General features: G+C 36.9%; 1 protein-coding gene across 8 annotated transcripts in view; it reads right to left on the bottom strand.

The window, feature by feature from the left end:
- Window positions 1-19,832, bottom strand: part of SCAPER (S-phase cyclin A associated protein in the ER) — a 589,310-nt gene that overhangs the window by 57,016 nt on the left and 512,462 nt on the right. For 7 of the 8 annotated variants that reach the window (XM_033189309.1, XM_033189313.1, XM_033189315.1 and 4 more), the window contains exon 27: window positions 1,318-1,473. The exons of the other annotated variant lie outside the window; for it this stretch is intronic. In XM_033189309.1, the coding sequence (XP_033045200.1) occupies window positions 1,318-1,473 (156 nt within the window). The remainder of the gene's footprint in view (window positions 1-1,317; window positions 1,474-19,832) is intronic. 8 annotated transcript variants of the gene reach the window in all.

The following is a 19,832-nucleotide window of genomic DNA, read 5'->3' as shown; positions in this document are numbered from 1 at the left end:
AGCTGGCAGATGCCACTGTTCCAGATGGACAGTGTTTGGTATGCCAACCTCTGTGTAGCATGCTACTACCGGATCCTACTTAGGTCACAGACCCACAAACAGTCACTTCCTGAGCTCTCACTGAAGGTAGGCTTGGTCTACATTTCTTGATGGGAAGAGACTAACTTGGAACACTGAATACAGGCATGCTTGGCTTTGCTGACTTCTCTAGACAGCCTTAATTTTATTAGAATGTGACTGGTGGTGAGGGACTGGGTAAGAGTAAGGAAGGATAGGTGGGCTTAGGGGTCCTATGTATAATGAACTAAAAAATGTTGAGGATGTTCATTTCAGAATACAGTTTCCCTCTCTTAAAATGTTCTGAATATAGTTACTGGTATTCTGTGAACATTGAATGTAGATGGATAATATTTCCTTAAGAAGCTTGACTTTAGAAGCTTCAAATTGACAAATTCTTAAAAATACAAAACACATAATTAAAAAATAGGTAATACATATGTGCTGTTTAGAATTAATTATAAGAAAATTATTTGATTGAATATCCTCAATATGCCTAAGGGATATGTCATATTCCTATCAGAAAAATGGAGGCACTATGATCAACGATTCTTACTTGGTAAGGGATGGGTTGGGGAGAAGAAAAGAAGACCCAGAGGGTTACTTGTGTCCTTCCTAGAGAATTATTGTTTTTGAGGACAGTCCACAGGGTGGGATGGGGTAGGATGGGATGGGGTAGTCTAAATAGCCAACCAGGCCAGTAGTAGTCCCTGGTACGCTGGCTTTCACAATGCCCATGGGTCATGTGTGACTTCAGGGACCTATTGTTTTAGATGGCTCCCTTCCCTTATTCATGGAAGTACTCTGGAAGAAGGGACAGAGCGAAAATAAATAAACCTAGGAGCCCATAACGGAAAGCACATGAATGACAGTAATGAGCACTTTTCAGGCTACGCTGTGTAGGGCTGAGGGCTTGGCTTGTTCTGGTCTAGGCTTTGTTTCCTTCAATGACTGAAGGAGAATCACTGGACTCCTCTGGATCTCAGTGGAAGAGGGACTGGATGACTTCTTAGGTCTCTTCCAGCAATGACAGTCAAATTTATGACACCAACAAGAAAAAAAGACTGGCAAGAGTATGTGGCCTAGAAACATGAGAAATTAATATATATCTCAATATAGAAAGCCAATGATGGGGAAAGAACAAAGAGGAAAGATGGCCAAGATGACCACTTGAAATCCTATGAAATGACCCTAGAATGGGCAAAATTCAAGAGATGTTCCAAAAGTTGAGTCTAGATTGAGATCAAGTAGATGCCTTACCTTCCAGTGACAGCAAAGCACAATGTGCACATTGCATGTAAGAGTCCTGTGGCATGCTGCAGAAATGTGGCCATCTTGGGATTCTCATCCACTGGGCCTTGCACCGAGAGGAAGCAGGCACACAGTTTGTCAATCAGACCCATGTTCACCACGTAGCTAGATGTGGGGGAGAAATGCATGTTATCAATCTGAATAGGCCAGCAACATCTTCACCTTCAGTGATGAATCTTACAATACACAGGCTTGGACCCCTCAAACAAGCAGACACAACACAAGTTTGAGTAAAGCATCTCAAGTAAGAATTTCCTTAGATTTACTCCTGAATAATCAGCTCTTTCTGTAAGAATTTTTTTTCTCTCTTCTTTCTTTTGGTTATTTGAATATTATTTTTCAAGAAAAAATGAATGAAAATGATTGTCTAGTCATTCTTACTGGTTTGAAGAGTCTAACAACAAGTGAAATCATTTATAATGACCTTTATGCTCTTAAAAAGTGTTCCTTTTTAAACTACTAGGGAGCCCCAATGCAAGGATTTAGAAGATACAGTACAATGATTCAACCCAGACACTCTTGTTACAACTTATACTTTTTTTCTTTTTTTAGAGACAGGGTCTCACTCTGTCACCCAGGCTGGAGTGCAGAGGCATGATCATAGCTCACTACAACTCTAACCTCCTGGGTTTAAGAGATCTTCCTGCCTCAGTCTCGAAAGTAGTTGGGACTACACCTGTGTACCACCACACCCAGTTAATTTTTTATTTTTTATTTGTAGAAATGGGGTTTTGCTATATTGACGAGGCTCTTCTTGAACTTCTGGCCTGAAGTGATCCTCCTGCCTCGGCCTCCCAAAGTGCTACAATTCACCATGCCTGGCCACAACTTAAACTTCTAAAGCCAGTTGTAGGTTCCCTATTTTTAAAGACTCTTATCACCATTAACAGCATAACAAACAGTGAGAATCTAATTGCTTTTATTGAAAAGTACCAGTCCTGAGGGTTGACAATAACATTTAATAAATAATTTCCATCTTTTCAGTACAAAAAACAGTTTTCTAGAGCTGTTTGTAAACTGGACTGACAATAGTAACTCTTTTATTAATCCACAGAGCAGCAATCATTGAAAAGAATATTTTAAGACTATAAAAGACCTTGTAGATAAATCAACCTTGGCCTAGAATTCAATGCTACTGCACTGACATGTATGAGAAGGGTAGGACTGCAAATATAGCAGTTCTGCAAATCAACATGTCAACTTTCAGAGATATACACAAAGGAACTGAGGTTTTGGTGTGTAAGCGCACTACAGGCCCCACCACTATTCATTTAACAACACAGGTTTTTGTAAAAGGAAGGAGAAACTGATGAATAATTCATGTTTAAAGCCATTCTAAGTTTACTACTTTGAAGGTACAAAATAATGCCTCCTTTCATCTTTTACATTAGAAAATGTATCTACCTGGGCTACTGAGCACTCCTACAGTTTTAAAATTGGGAAATATGAAATGATGACCACCAGACCTCTTCTAATAAAGGAAATTGATAGACTGATATATATACACACTGAGAATCTTATTACAATCTGATTTAACAAAATTAGACTTTTAAAAACTTGCTTGTACATTTGCGCAGAACTCTTCGATTTACAAAGTGTTTTGTCTGTAGCCAGACATGGGGGATCACACCTGTAATCCCAGGACTTTAGGAGGCCGAAGCAGGTGGATCACTTGAGGTCAGGAGTTCCAGACCAGCCTGGCCAATATGGTGAAACCCTGTCTCTACTAAAAATACAAAAATTAGCCAGGCATGGTGGCTGGTACCTGTAGTCCCAGTTACTCAGGAGGCTGAGGCAGGCGAATCGCTTCAACCCAGGAAGTCGAAGTTGCAGTAAGCCAAGATCATGCCACTGCACTCTAGCCTGGGCAACAAAGTGAGACTCCATCTGAAGAAAAAAAAATCAAGTGTTTTGACTGGGTACAGTAGCTTAAAACTGTAATCCCTGCACTTTAGGAGGCTTAGGCAGGAGAACTGTTTGAGCTCAGAAATTTGAGACTGGCCTGAGAAACATAGTGAGACCCTGTCTATACACACATGCACACACACACGAGCAAACAAAATAGAATAAAGTGTTTTTCATCTTAATCATCCCAATGAATCATCCCAAGAACACCATTAGGGAGCAGACTGTGAAAGCTTTGGTTTTTATCTGCCCAGCACATTCTCCTCTCCTATTCCATATGGTCCTGGGGGCCTTGTTAAAGATGCTACCCTCTTGCTAATCCAGGAGTGAGCATGTGCTTCAGGACAGTCAAAGTACTCATCAGCTTGGCCATAATGACTGGTTCCAGGATGAGTATATGACCTAGGGAGGACCACTCAACATCTTCTGTGGGATTAATATATGACCATAGGAAAAATCTCTTTCCACTGGGGATATCTAAACTAAAATGTGTAACTGTGGGGGTGCCAGTAGTCAACTTGTTACATGGAGAACATCTGCTTAGAGAATAAAGCCAAGTAGAGATAAGTAGAATTGAAAGAAACAGAGCTGTAATGGCATATGGGGACGCATTCTGAGAACTGCATTATTAGGCAACTTTGTCACTGTGCAAACATCATAGAGTATACTTACACAAACTTAGATAGTATAGCCTAACCTAGGCTATATGGAATAGCCTACTGTTCCCAAGCTACAAACATATACAGTATGTTACTGCAGGGAACAATGCAGGCAACTGTAACACAATGGTAAGTGTTTGTATATCTAAACATAGAAAGGGTACAGTAAAAATACAGTATTGTATTCTTACAGGACCACCATTGTATATGTGGTCTGTTGTTGACTGAAAAGTCATTATGCAGTGCATTACTATACTTAGACCTCGGCATCTACTTCAAACCTTGACCTTCCCAGGTACACAAGTCATTTTACTATGCTGTTTTACTTATGTTATTTCAAGCTAAGATTCTAAAAGAGTTCTAACCAGAGTGAAAATTTGTTTTTTTCTGATTATAAGGGTAACATAGGCTCATCAAAGAAATTTATATAGTAAAGAAAAGCAGAAAAATAAGTAGAAAAATTGGCCATAATTTCACCTTTCAAAGACAATCCAGTTTGATAATTTTCCTTTCATGTTTTTCTATTTGATTCTTTCTCCACATGATTGACATTATACTGAATTTCATTCAATGACAATTTAGGCCCCTTCTATGTCATGAAAATATCTTGGTTAACCATTATATTTTAAAGCTTTAAAAACTGTATTACTGAAAAGTTAACATAAACCATAAAAAAAATTGGCAGAAGAGGATAACAAATACCCATGCATTCATCACACAGCCCTGACTACCATCAATCCATGGCCAATCCCCTCTGTGTGGACAATCCCATCTGTCCACATCCTGCATAAAGTTTAAGAAAATCCAAGGCATATTTTTCCTTTGTAAATGTTTCCATTTCTATCTCTAAAAATAAAATCACTTAAAAAAACAAAACCACATCATTATCACATCTAAAAATCACCATTCCTTAATACCATCAAATAACTGATGTTCAAATTTCTAACTGTACCATAAATGTCTTTTTTTTTTTTTAAAAATTAGAATCCAAACAAGAACCACACATTGTGACTGGTTAATATGACTTAAGTCTCTTTTTAATCTGTTAGCTACCCTCCACCTTTTAAAACCCCCTTTGAAAATGTATGTATTTGTTGATGAAACCTGGTTGTTCATCCTATACACTTTCCCACAAGTTGAATTTTACTGATTATATCCCTGTGGTGTCACAAAACATTTTTTTGAACTATTTATTTCCTGTAAAATGATCTAGGTTCTAGAGGTCTGACTGGATACATAAACATCATTTTTAATGAATGAATAATATTCTACCAGTGGAATATTTTTGCAACTTTTGGTTGTTTTCAATATTCCTTATTATAAACCATGCTGTGCTGAACATTTTGAGTAGAAATCCTTGCCAGATTTCAGACTATTTTCCACAAGTGGAATTACTGAGTCAAAGGGTATGCATATTTTTAGGGCTCTTGATATAGATAGCCACATTATATTCAAGAAACATTAAATCAATTTGTAGTCTCACCAGTAAGGTATGAGAAAACCCAGTTCACTATGTGGAGGTTGGTATGACTATCCCCATTTGATAGACAAGGAGACTGATGCTCAAGGAGGGCAACGCAGAAGCTCAAGCAAGACAGCTGGAACATTCTATGGTTTTCTGACTCCTGATAAGAGGGTCCTTTGCACTGAATTCACTGCTTTTCTGTGGCATTTTTTGGGTCCTTACTGAGGTCTAGCTTCAAAACCATGTAGTCTCAAGATGAAAATGGCTTAGCTAGGTTTCCTGTACTGACCTTGAAAGGCAGAAAGACTACAAAATGAGTGAAGAGATAAAAAGCATTGTAAAGCGAGGGCAAACTAAAACAACCACCTGTTGAGTAGTTGGTCCTTTCTGAGTATCATCTCCTATGGTTACTGGGCCATCTATGGTGCCTACTAATGAGTCACACTAATGTTTTTCTAAATTGCCTGTGTCTTGAAAACTGCATGGACAATCTTTAAATGACTGGCTAAGAAGATGCTTAAACTAAATGGCTCTAAAAGGTCAGTGTAGAGAAACTCATTTTGTCAACCTCACAGTTTTGAGCGAAGAATATGGAATTTTCTAATGAATACTGGGGTCAAAAGCAACATATATTTTGCATTGTAACTATTAGGTTGAAATTATAATGCTGAGACTATTACCACACCCAGGATGAAAAGCTTTATGTAGAAAAAACTTCCTAGTCTTCTTGGAACACACATCCTGGGAAAGAGACATGCTGCTGTAAATGCTACAGTAAATGGGTCTCTCCATTTGCTTTGCCATTTGAAATTTAAAATGAGTCCCTTTGCAGCTTTCTGTCATTGAACTTTACAAACAGAAAGGGATATTGAGAAACATATACATATATATGTGTGTGTATGTGTATACAATTTTTCACTATTTGGGTGATGGGTTCACTAAAAGCCGAAACTTCACCATTACGTAATATATCCACGTAACAAACCTGTATTATGTACCCCCTGAATCTATTAAAAAAAAAACTAAAGTTAATTATTGTTTCTTTGTCCATGTCTACCTATCCACTCTCACATTCCAACCAAAATGTTGCTTATTAGGGTTCTATCCCTGAACTAAATTTAGTAAATTCATGCAGTTCCATGGTTTCAACTATCCTCGATATGTTAATAACAATTCCCAATTCTATCTCAAGGCCTACTTTTGTTTTGCTTTTAAAGACAGGGTCTCACTCTATTGCCCAGGCTGGAGTATAGTGATGCAATCATTGCTCACTGCTGGACTCAAGGGTCCTCCCACCTCAGCCTCCTGAGTAGCTGGGACTACAGATGCATGCCATCAGGCCTGGCTAGTTTTTTTTTTTTTTTTTTTTTTTTTGTAGAGACAGGGTTTTGCCATGTTGCCTAGTCTGGTCATGAACTCCTGGACCCAAGCGAGCTGCCCTCCTCAGCCATTCAAAGTGCTGGGATTATAGGCATGAGCCACGGCATCCGGCCTACTTCTTTTCTGAACTTCTGTCTTAAAAGTACTAGTTTATATTTTCCCTTGGGGGTCCCAAGGCACCCCTGTATTTGTATGTTCAAATAAGACCTCATTATCTCTTCTGAAATCTCCTTCTCCCACTATTCTTATCCAAATGGATGTCATTATTCATCTCACAGTACTACAAGAAATTTTAAGATAACCATTTGTAATCATGCATTCATCCACTCAATTAGTTCTAAGTATGATGCTGATGCTAACCTTAAGGACCTCTTAACATTATAGCTGACACATAATTTCCACATTACTATGATTAATTCTATAATAGAGGTATGTTCAAAATATTACTACCATACAGCAGAAGTGCCAAATTTTGGCTTAATGGGCCAGGGTTAGCTTCTCAAAAGACGTGGCATCTTCATATTTTTACATGAATTCATCAGGTAGACAAGGCCCAAGGCTGAGGTAGATAGAAGCTAATTCTACCTCTAAAATAGTCCTAAATCCTTCTTGCTTCCACTGTAATTGTTACTGCTATAGTTTGGTCAAGGTCACATCCTATCAGGCTAAGTTATTGTGTGATATTAGAAACAAGGCCTGACCTGAGTCTCAGCCTCTTTATATCTACCCCACTAGTAAAGTTGGTTCCTTCATATATGGCTAATGGCTAATGAATGTTTTCCTTCAGTTTAGAAGTGTTCTATTCTTGCTTTTTTTTTTTCTGTTGTACTTCTCCTGTTACCTTATTTGAGAAGATCAATTATTCAACATTTTAATTCTGTTGTCTATCCTTCACATCTCTTGTCTCCTTGCTAATCACATTTGTGATAACCTTTGTTCATTCTCTCTGCTTTCATTGTGATTAATAATCAACTGCTTTCTCTTAAGATACATTCCAAATAATAAATGCACAAAACTTAAGTGTTTGGTTTGACAAGTTTTGAAGACTACATAAATCTAAATAACCATCAATAAAAACGAGATATGGAACATACTCATCATAACAGAAAGTTCCCTTGTTTTCTATCCAATCCTTTCCTCTCTCCATATAAAGGAAATCATTCCAAATGTTCTCTTTTATATCTGTCTCTGGCTAAGCATGATGTTTTTGAAATTTATTCATGTTGGTGCATGGGACAATAATTCCTTTCTTTTTATTGTTGATTAGTATCCCACTGTATGAACACAGGTTGAGTATGCCCAACCTGAAAATACAAAATCCTCCCAAACCCAAAACTTTCTGAGTATCAACATGATGTTCAAGAGAAACGCTCATTGGAGCATTTCAAATTTTGGATTTTCAGATTTGGGATGTTCAACTAGCAAGTATAACGTAAATACTCAAAATCCCCTCCCCACCCAAATCCAAAATCCAAAACACTCTGGTCTCAAGCATTTCAGATAAGGCATACTCAACCTGTATGCTATGATTTGTTTGTTCCTTCTCTTGTTGATGGATGTATATGTTATTTACAGTTTTTGGTTATTATAAATAAGACTGTTATGAAAATCCATGGGAAAGTTTTTTGTGAACATGTGTTTTCATTTCTATTGGGTAAATACCTAACAGTAGAATTGCTGAGTCATAGAATAGATGTGTTTAAATTTACAAATTGCTAAAGAGTTCTTCGAAGTGGTCATTTCATTTCATTCTCCCAGAAACAATGTATCAGATCTCCAGTTGTTCTATATCCTTACCAACACCTGGTATCATCAGTCTTTTTTTATTTTAGTCATTTTATCGGATTTGAAATAGTACTTTGGTATAGTTTTAATTTGCATTTCCCTGATAACTAACATACTGGACACCTTTCCATGTGCTAAGTAGCTATTTGTGTATCTTTCCACGTGTTAAGTAGCTATTAAGTCTTATGGTCACAACTTTTGTGTTTAGATCTATGATCCATCTCAAATTAATTTTGTATATAACAAGAGGTTACTTTTCTTCCATATGGATATCCAGTTGTTCTAGTACCATCCATTAAAAGACCTTTCCTTTCCCTATTAAATTAATCTGATCCCTTGATCAGAAATCAACTGATGACAGGTTGCTAGAGGTTGTGAGGAAAGGAGGAATGAATGGATGGGGTTATATGATACTGTACTGATGAATACATGTCATTATACATTTGCCAAAATCCATAAGATATTTAACACCAAGAGTAAACCTTAATGTAAACTATGGACTTTAGGGTGATAACGACATCAATGTAGGTTCACTGATGGTAACAAATGTACCACTCTAATGAGGGCTACTGGAGGCTGTACATGTGTGTGGCCAGGGGTTTATGGAAATACTCTATAGTTTCTACTCAATTTTGCTGTGAACTTTAAAAACTGCTCTAAAATATAGTGTATTTTTTCCCAAAGCCTAATCAGCTCCCCCACCCCAAATAATTGGACCGTATTTGTGTGTGTCTATTTCTGTGCACTCAGTTCTGTTCTGACCTATTGATCAATCTTATACCAATACCAGACTGTCTTGATTAGCATAACTCTATAGTAAGTCCCCAAATCAGGCAAGTCCTCTGACTTACTATTCTTTTTCAAAATTGTTTTGGCTGTGTTAGAGCCTTTTCCATAGACATCTTAGAGCTCACTTGTAAATTTATTTCTACAGCCTGCTGGGATTTTGATTAGGATCACATAGAGTCTATAAATTAATTTGGGGAAAAATAATGTTTTAGCAATATTGAGTCTTCTGATCCATTTACATATATCTCCATTTATTTAGGTCTTCAGTTTCTCTCAGTAATGCTTTGTAGAGGTGTTACTTTACTTTCATGAGATTTACTCAGAGGTATTTGATATTTTCTGATGCTTTTTATAAATGGTATTGTTTTTAAAATTTTGATTTCTATTTTCTGCTATACATAGTGATACAACTGATTTTTGCATAAGTTATATTTGTATATTCAAACCTTGCTTAAATCTTACTTATTAGTTCTATTAGTCTTTTTTTTCTTGGTAGATTACATAGTTTTCTATATGTGCAATCATGAGACTGCAAATAACAATAGTTTTATTTTGTCCTTTACAAACTTTATGCCTTTTTTTTTCCACTTCTTACTGAACTAGCTAGAACTTTCAATACAGTGCTGAATAGAAGTGATGAGGGTAAACAGTCTTTGCGTATTCTTAATCTTAAAGGAAAAGTGTTTATTATTATGTATGATTTAGCTGTTTTTGCCATCTATTCCTAATTTGCTGTTTATTTTATTACCATGAAGTGGTGACACATTTTTTTTTTTCATTTTTTCTGCATCTACTAAGATGATCATAGTTTCCTTTTATTGAGGTCAGTGCCAGGAGATAATCCTCAAAAGGTCTCACATTTTTGCATGTCTTGTGAGCAGATGAACTAACAGCTTTTGTTCTAGACTGTTTTCCAGAATGTTTGTACAGGGAATGGTCTTGGAAAATGGTCATGTCATCCTTTAGAGCAAAGGTCAGGTATGTTGGCTGTCCAGTAGAGTAAAGATAATGTCTACCTCCCAGGCAAAGGTTGAACAGGTCTATTTTTAGCCTATTTTAAAGACTGGGGTTTCCTAAGATTGTGGCGGTTTCCTAAGCTGTGATGTAAACTCAATGCACATGCAACATCCATGTGGGCCCACCCTGTGTTGTTTCTGTGGGACCTGGGGGTAAGAAAAACTGATGAGAACATAAAGTTCAAATTGCTTGCTGTCTGTGAGTAATGAGGTCCCTTGTCTCTGACTAGGAGTCACGTATCTTTTGCCAGCATCCATGAAACTGTGTGGGCTAACTTGTTAGCCTGCAAAAAGGGTAAAATCTATGAACTTTCATGGTCCTTGAGAAGTTAATATGGCAATTTCTAAATGTTAAAACTAATCTTGCATTCCTAGAATAAATCTCATATCGTCATGATCCTTTTATATATTGCTTAATTTAGTTGCTAATATTTTGTTAACAATTACTACATTTATGTTCACGAGGAATGTGATCTGTAATTTTCTTTGTTGGAATATCTTTGTCAGATTTTGGTATTAAGGTTGTACCAGCATCATAAAACAGGCTGGCAAGTATTCCCACCTCTCCTTTGAGCGAGTTTGTGTATTATTGGTGTTATTTCTCCCTTAAGTGCTTTGTAGAATTTAGAAGTAAAGCCATCTGTACCCAGAGTTTTCTTTGTGGAAAGTTAAAGACAGCAGATTTCTGTTTTGGTGGAATAACATCATTTACCATCCAAATAGCTCAGAAAACCTCAAGCAGAATAAGTACAATGGGAACTACACTGAAGCTGATTATGTCAAACTGCTGAAATTCAAATATAAAGAAAAAATCTTGAATGCAGGTGGAGGAGAAAAAATACACAACCTACAGGGGAAAAATGAAAGCTGATTTCTCATAAGAAATGATGGAAGCCAGAAGATCATGGAATGATATCTTTAAAGTGCTTAAAGGAAAAAAAAATTGTCAAGGATGGAGAAGACCAAACAGTTATGTGAGAAATTAATATTAAACAAACTAGACTTCAAAGCAAGGAGTATTTAACACGAATAAAGAGGAATAATAATAAAAGGGCCATCTGAAAGACACAACAGTCTAACAGAGTTTCAAAATACATAAAGCAAAAATCATACGAATTAAATGGAGACAGATCCATAGTCACAGTTGGAGATTTTTAACACTCCTGTTTTGCTAATTGTTAAAACTAGAAAAAAATTAAGAACATAGAATTACGTTGTTCAGTATAGTAGTCATTAGCTTCATGTGTTTACTTAAGTTTATTTGATAGAATTTTCTCTTTCAGTCCTTTCAACGATTTTGTAAACACCTAATTCTCTGTTTTATATCCTTTTCTCCTTAAAATAGCTACAATGGCTTCATTTTCTACAACTAAATCCAGACTGATACAATGACTGACAAACAATGCTCAACCTCACTAGTGATAAAGTCAGGGTAAATGAAGACAACAAAAACGAAACATTGCATAGCTATTAGACTGACAAAAACACTAGCAAGGATATGGGGAAATGGAAACTGCAATTTTTTTGATGATGGGAACTAAAATTTGTACAATTACTTTAAAGAACAATTTGGTGTTAACTTGTTGAATATCTTTGTCAGATTTTGGTTTTAAGGTATCAACTTTTTTGGTATTTGGTATAAATTTTTGTCAGCAAATATTTAACAGTATTTTCTGATAGAAGTTGAACATGCATTTAGTATATCATCCATAAATTACTCCTTTAGGTATATACCCTTGAGAAACTTTGTACAAGTATAGAAAAATACTTTTATAAAGACATTTACTACCTCATTGCTTGAAACAGTCAAAAGGAATAAACTATTGCCCTGAGGTAGAAAATGGATAAATTTGGGAATTTATTCACACAATAGAATCTGAAGAGCAGTTAAAATGAATTAGCTAAATCTATATGAATCAACATAAATAAATATAAAAAGAGTTAAAACATGTTACATTTCATTGCATAAAAATAACAATTGGTAAAATAATATCATAGCATTTATGTAAATGTAAAAAACCATTAAAAGTAGAATATGTTGCTTATGGAGATAGATACACACACACATACACACATATAAAAAATACATGAAATGATATACACAAACTCTTAACAGCGATTTACCACTTGGGAGAGAGTAAGGGGAAAGGATAGGGAAGGGGAGGGGGAGGCAGTTGTATCTGCAACAGTTGGTTTCTTAACAACAACAAAAAAGATTTAACCTAAGACAAATATGGAAAATCTTATCAGTTAACAATTGTTGGTACACAGATAACTATAATTTTGTTTTGTGTATGTTGACAATATTTCATAATAAAATAATGGAAAATTTAAATATTAAAAATGGCAATAATGACTAAGGGTGAAAAAGCATTTGCAATAATAAGATGAAGGGTTAATGTTTTGAATATGTAAAGAATTTTTATAATTAAAACATTTCAACACCTCCAATAGTAGAAAAATGGGCTAAGTACATAAGGAAGCAACTTACAAAATTATAAAAATGGCCAGTGAACATTAAAAAATATTCCCCATCACTACCAATATAAAAGTTAAATATTGGCTGGGTGTGGTGGCTCAAGGCTGTAATCCCAGCACTTTGGAAGGCCAAGGTAGGTGGATCACTAGAGGTCAGGAGTTCAATACCAGTCTGGCCAACATGGTGAAACCCTGCCTCTACTAACAAATAAATAAATAAATAAATAAATAAATAAATAGTATAAAAATTAGCCAGGCGAGGTGGCACATGCTTCAGGAGTTCAATACCAGTCTGGCCAACATGGTGAAACCCTGCCTCTACTAATAAATAAATAAATAAATAAATAAATAAATAAATAGTACAAAAATTAGCCAGGCGAGGTGGCACATGCCTGTAATCCCAGCTACTCAGAAGGCTGAGGCAGGAGAATCACTTGAACCTGAGAGGAGGAGGGTGCAGTGAGCTGAGATCAAGCAACTGCACTCCAGTCTGGGCAGCAGAGCGAGACTCCATCTCAAAAAAAACCCCAAAAAGTTAAATATATTCATCTCTCAGTTTGACTAAGGTTTAAAAAGAATGATGATACCCAGTATTGTCTAGGTTGAGGGTACAAGGACACACTCATGGGTACTCTTTGTGTAGGTCAATCTGGCAATATGGATCAAAATTCTTAAGGTATATTCTTTGACCCAGAAATTCTACTTTTAAACATCTATCATAAGAAAATAATCAACTGTATGAAAACAGAAAAAAAGGAAAAGAGGAGCATACAAAGATGTTCTTCAGTGTTATATGAAAAAGTAAAAAACTAAAATACACTTACATGTGTAATAATAGGTTACCTGAAGCAAATCATTCCTAAGTAGTGAAATACTTGGAAAACCAATAAAAATTAATTTGCAAGTTTCTATTGACTTGAAAAAGTGAATTTAGAAAAGTATATGATGTGTTGGGTGTGGTGGCTTGCACCTGTAATCCCAGCTCCTCTGGAGGTTGAGGCAGAAAGACTGCTTGAGGCCAGGAGCTGAGTTACAGTGAGCTATGATCATGCCACTGCACTCCAGCCTGGGTGACAGCACACACACCCTGTCTCTAAAAAAATAAAATAAAAAAAGCACAGTATAAAACAGTATTTATAAGTATTATATTTAAATAAAATAACTACATATAAGTATTATATTTAAATAAAATAACTACATATATTATATATATATACATATATATAACTCACTAAAAAACACAAACCCAGTAATTATCTTTCGGTGGTGGAATTAAAGATAGTCTGTGTATGTTAAAAAAACAAAAAACAAAAAACTGTACTCTTCTGTGTTTTCCAAATTGTTTTTGTCATTGAGCACATAGTAATTTCATAATTAGAAAAAAGAACTTATTTTAAAAGGTGGTGGTAGAGAGACAGATACACCATCGGCTGCTGCAAGACAGCTTGAACACCTGAAGTAAAGAAATAGCAATGGAGTGAGGGTAAGAGTTTTGAGAAATAATTATAAGGCAGGATCAATAGGTGCTGGAGGATTAACTAGATATTGGTTTGGTAAAAGACTGAGAGATCTAGCTTAAGTAACTTAATAGGACATCGCTGTCATTGATAAGGTCAGAGGATACAGGAAGAGGAGCTCCTTTGCTTTGGGTGGACAGATAATGTATTAAGATTTGAACTATGGAGTCTGAGGTATCTGTGGTACATCCTGGTGGCAAGATATGTGGTCAGGGTCTGGTGGCCAGGAAAGTGCTAAGCTAAAACTTTTCCTTGAATACATAGATTCTAAAAGGCTGGTGGCTGGGCGTGGTGGCTCATGCCTGTGATCCCAGCATTTTGGGAGGCTGAGGTGGGCGGATCATGAGGTCAAAATATCTAGACCATCCTGGCCAACGTGGTGAAACCCCATCTCTAATAAAAATACAAAAATTAGCTGGGTGTGGTGGCCTGTGCCTATAATCCCAGTTACTCGGGAGGCTGAGGCAGGAGAATGGCTTGAACCCGGGAGGTGGAGGTTTCAGTGAGCTGAGATCGCGCCACTGAACTCCAGCCTGGCGACAGAGGAAGACTCTGTCTCAAGAAAAAAAAAAAATTCAGAGATTAATGTGGTCAAGGGGTGTCAGCAAGATGACCAATTAGAGTTGCCTGGTGGTTGTCCCCCTCCACCCCAACAAGAAGTGACCAAAACAACCAGCAAACAACGATATTTTGACTGTAGTGACTGATGAAGCACACTGGAGAATACTAGAGGGGCAGCAAAATCCCTGTGGAACATGAAAGCCCAGGATACCACCACAGACAGGGGAGTAAGGTATCCTGCCTCTGCCACACTGTCTTCCCTGCTGGGATTAGCTCAGGGTCAGGGAGGACTTCTTACAGGGAAAAAGTAAGCTGGAGATTCCCAGGAGTCCTCATTGCCACCACAAATGTCAGCAAATCTTGCTACAGGAGAATCTCCCAGTACTCACAGGACCCAAATCTATTTTGGAGAGTAGCTGGGAATTTGTAAACCTGAACTCTCTCAGAGTAGGATCCCATGTTGAGCACTCCCCAGCCCTGTAATCTAAGTTGTCACAGCACAGATCACCTTGGAACCAGACCCACTGGTAGAGTATGTCCTGCCCTGGGGGCCAGTAGCAACTGATTCTCTTCATCTCTGAGACCCTGCCATCATTTCACCATGTTCACATGGGTGCTTGCATCACTATTAAGTGTAGCTGGCTGGATCCCAGGCCAGACAAAATTACCGAGATGCCAGTGTCTGAACTCAGGTGGCATCCCACCCACCAATGGAACAGGCAAACCTGCACTGTGGTGAAGCCACCGAACAGCTGGCTGGCCTGCTGTGCCCGCATCTGGCATGAGAGCTGGACCAGTGATGGCCCTGCCTCCCCAGAAAGACTACTGCATAGCCACATAGCTGGCCACACCTGCACATGCCTGAACCCAGCCTTGAAGTCAGCCTGGTTGTGGCTGCTGCCTTCCTGGAGCGTCTGCCAGATAGTGTCTCAGACCTCTATACAAACATGTACCTGGCCCAACAACCAGCCCAGTGCCACTGCCCCTAGGCTACAATGTCTGTGATTGTTTCAAATTCCTGCAGCCTAGGCTACTGAGGCAATCACAGAGATTGCTAATGAGAATTACAGTTGAAGAAACTGTACAGAGACCTTGCTACTAAGTCCACCCAGAACCAAAGGCAACACAGCATACCCAATCAACAACCTAGGACCCACCTATAGGAAAAGGTCTCACCATATGAAGCTTATGGCAGAAATAAGTCCTAAACTATCAATAATAACTCTGAATGTAAATGGATTAAATACTCTAATTAAAAGATTTAGAGTGGTCGAATGGATTAAAAAGGACCCAACTATAGGCTGGCTGCAAATGATTTACCACATCATTAAAGATAAACATAGACTGAAAATGAAGGGATGGAAAACACAGGAAATAGGTAAAAGTGACTATTCCACCTGATGTTCATATATCAATGTAGAGACACAAAAACATAAAAAAGCAAGGAAATATGATACCTCCAAATGGATACAGTAAGTCTCCAATAATGTACCCAAAAGAAAAGGATATTTACAAAATGTCTAAAGAGAAGTTCAAAATAATGATCTTAAGGAGACTCAGTGAAATACAAGAGAACACAAACAATTTAATTAAATCAAGAAAATTCATGATATGAAAGAGAAGCTGAACAAAGAGATATCACAAAAAAGAACCAAACAGAAATCACAGAGCTGAAGAATTCAATGAATAAAATGAAAAAAAAAATACAACTGAGTGCTTCAACAATAGACTAGATCAAGTAGAAGAATTTCTGAACTTGAAGACAGGTCTTTTGAAATAACCCAGTCAGAGGAAAAAAAAAAAGATACCAGAATAGAAAAGAAAGAAAAAACCCGTAAGACTTATTAGACATCATTAAGTGGACACATTTTTGCTTTATAGGTATGCTAGAGGGAGATGAGATGGAAAAAGGCACAAAAAACATATTTAATGAAATAATTGCTGAAAACTTCCCAAGTATTGGGAGAGACAAGGACATCCAGATTCAGGAAGCTTAAAGGTCCCCATTTTAAATTCAACCACGAAGATCCTCTCCAAGGTACATCATAATCAAACCGTCAAAAGTTATTTGATAATTCTAAAAGCTGCAAGAGAAAAGCATCAGGTTACTCGCACATAGATGTTTACAGCAGCACAATTCACAACTGCAAAAATATGGAACCAGCCCAAATGCCCATCAATCAATGAATGGATAAAGAAATGTGGTGTGTATATATATATATACACACACACACACACATACACACACATACATACATACCATGGTATCTATATACCATGGACTACTACTCAGCCATAAAAAGAAATGAAATAACGGCATTTGCAGCAACCTGGACAGAAATAGACTTATTAAGTGAAGAAACTCAGGAATGGAAAACCAAACATCCTATGTTCTCACTTAGCGGGAGTTAAGCTATGAGGATGCAAAGGCATAAGAATGATACAATGGACTTTGGGGTCTCAGGGGAAAGGGTGGTGGGGGGGTGAAGGATAAAACACTACAAATTGGGTACAATATACACTGCTTGGGTGTGCACCAAAATCTCAGAAATCACCATTAAAGAACTTATTCATGTAACCAAACACCACCTGTTCCCCCAAAAAACTATCAAAATAAAACAAAGATTAAAAAAAAGAAAGAAAAGTATCAAGTCACATATAAGGGAATCTCCATTAGACTACCAAGTTATCAGCAGATTTCTCAGCAGAAACCTTGCAAGTCAGGAGATAACAGAAGGACAAGTTCAAAGTGCTGACTGCAAAAAAAATCCCCCAAAAACCGTCAGCCAAGAACACTTTATTCAGCAAAGCTATCCTTTAGATATGAAGTAGAAACAAAGACCTTTGCAGACAAGCAAAACCTGAGAGAATTTACAACCACTAGACCAGCCTTACAAGAAATGCTTAAAGAACTGCTATAACCAGAAATTAAAGGACAATAATTAGAACCATGAAGATGTGGCTGTAATTATTGTTGTAAAAAATTGTTAAAAACAAACCAGCTATAATTAAAAGCTAAGAAACACACAACAGATAAAAAGTAAATTAAAACAGCAACATATAAATTGACAGGAGGGGGGAAAAGTATTTTTATGTGACCAATAGCAAGTTGCTATCAGCTTAAGACAGTATATTACAACTGTAAGACTCTTTATGGTAGCCCCATGGTAACCACAAAGAAAGAAATTACAGCAGATACAAAAATGAAAAAGAGAAAGGAAACAGAGCTTAACACCATAGAGAGTCACTAAATTGTAGAGGTAAACAGGAGAGGAAGAGCAGAACAAAGGATCTATTAAAAAAAAAACCAGAAAACAATTATCAAAATGGCAAAAATAAGTCCTCACCAATAATAACTCTGAATGTAAACAGATTAAATTATTTACAAGATTTAGTGTGGTTGAATGGATTAAAAACAGATCCAACTATATGCTGCCTACAAGAGACTCACCACATCATTAAAGATGAACAAACAAAATGAAGTAATGAAGAACATGCAAATGGAAACCAAATGTCAGCAGGAGTAGCCATCTTTATATCAGACAAAATAGACTTTAAGTAAAAAGTTGTAAGAAGAGACAAAGTAGGTCATTATATAATGATAAAAAGATCAGTTCAATAAGAAGATATAACAACATATATGCACCTCATATAACTATGTAATAAATATATGTATACCTAACATTGGAACACTCAGATATACGAAGTAAATATTAATCATAAGCGAGAGATAAAATGCAATACAATAATAGTAGGGAACTTCAACATCCCACTTTCAACAATGGACAGATCATCAATAAAGGAAATCAACAAATAAACATCAAACTTAAACTGCACATTGACCAAATGGACCTAACAGACATCTACAGAATATTCCATCCAACAGCTGCAAAATATACATTCTTTCAACTGCACATAGGATATTCTCCAGGATGGATCACACGTTGGGTTACAAAACAAGTCTTAACAAATTTAAGAAGAGAACGATCACATCAAGTGACCATAATTTTATAAAACTAGAAACCACCAACAAAAAAACGTTGAAAACTTTACAAACACATGGAAATTAATACGCTACTAAATAACCAGTGGGTCAAGGAAGAAATCAAAAGGGAAATTTAAAAAATTCCTTGAGACTAGTAAGAATTGAAACACATCATACCAAAATCTATAGGACACAGCAAAAGCAATCCTAAGAGGGAAATTTACAGCAATAATGCCTACGTCAAAAAAGAAGATAAACTTCTAATAATCTGATGATATACCTAAAGCAACTGAAAAAATAAGAAGGAACTAAACCTGAAATTGGTGGAACGCTCAGAGCAGAAGCAAATGAAATAGAGATTAAAAATAATTCAAGGCCAGGCGCGGTGGCTCAAGCCTGTAATCCCAGCACTTTGGGAGGCCGAGACGGGTGGATCACAAGGTCAGGAGATTGAGACCATCCTGGCTAACATGGTGAAACCCCGCCTCTACTAAAAAATACAAGAAACTAGCCGGGCAAGGTGGCGGGCGCCTGTCGTCTCAGCTACTCAGGAGGCTGAGGCAGGAGAATGGTGTGAACCCGGGAGGCGGAGCTTGCAGTGAGCTGAGATTGTGCCACTGCACTCCAGCCTGGGTGACAGAGCGAGACTGTCTCAAAAAAAAAAAAAAAAAAATAATAATAATTCAAAAGATCAACAAAATGAAGAGCTTTTTTTTAAAAGATAAAACTGACAAACTTTTAGCTAGACTAAGAATAAAAGAGAGAAAACACAAAATCAGAAATGAAAAAGGACACATAATCATTGATACCACAGAAATACAAAGGATCATAAGAGACTACTATGCACAACTATATACCAACACGTTTGATAATAGAATGAATAAATTCCTGCACACATGCAATATACCAAGATATAAACTATAA

Source organism: Trachypithecus francoisi, unplaced genomic scaffold (assembly GCF_009764315.1).
Source record: "Trachypithecus francoisi isolate TF-2019V2 unplaced genomic scaffold, Tfra_2.0 Lachesis_group3, whole genome shotgun sequence".
Classification (NCBI taxonomy): Eukaryota; Metazoa; Chordata; class Mammalia; order Primates; family Cercopithecidae; genus Trachypithecus; species Trachypithecus francoisi.
The sequence above is the reverse complement of the archived record's forward strand: the minus strand, read 5'-3'. Positions and strand labels throughout refer to the sequence as shown.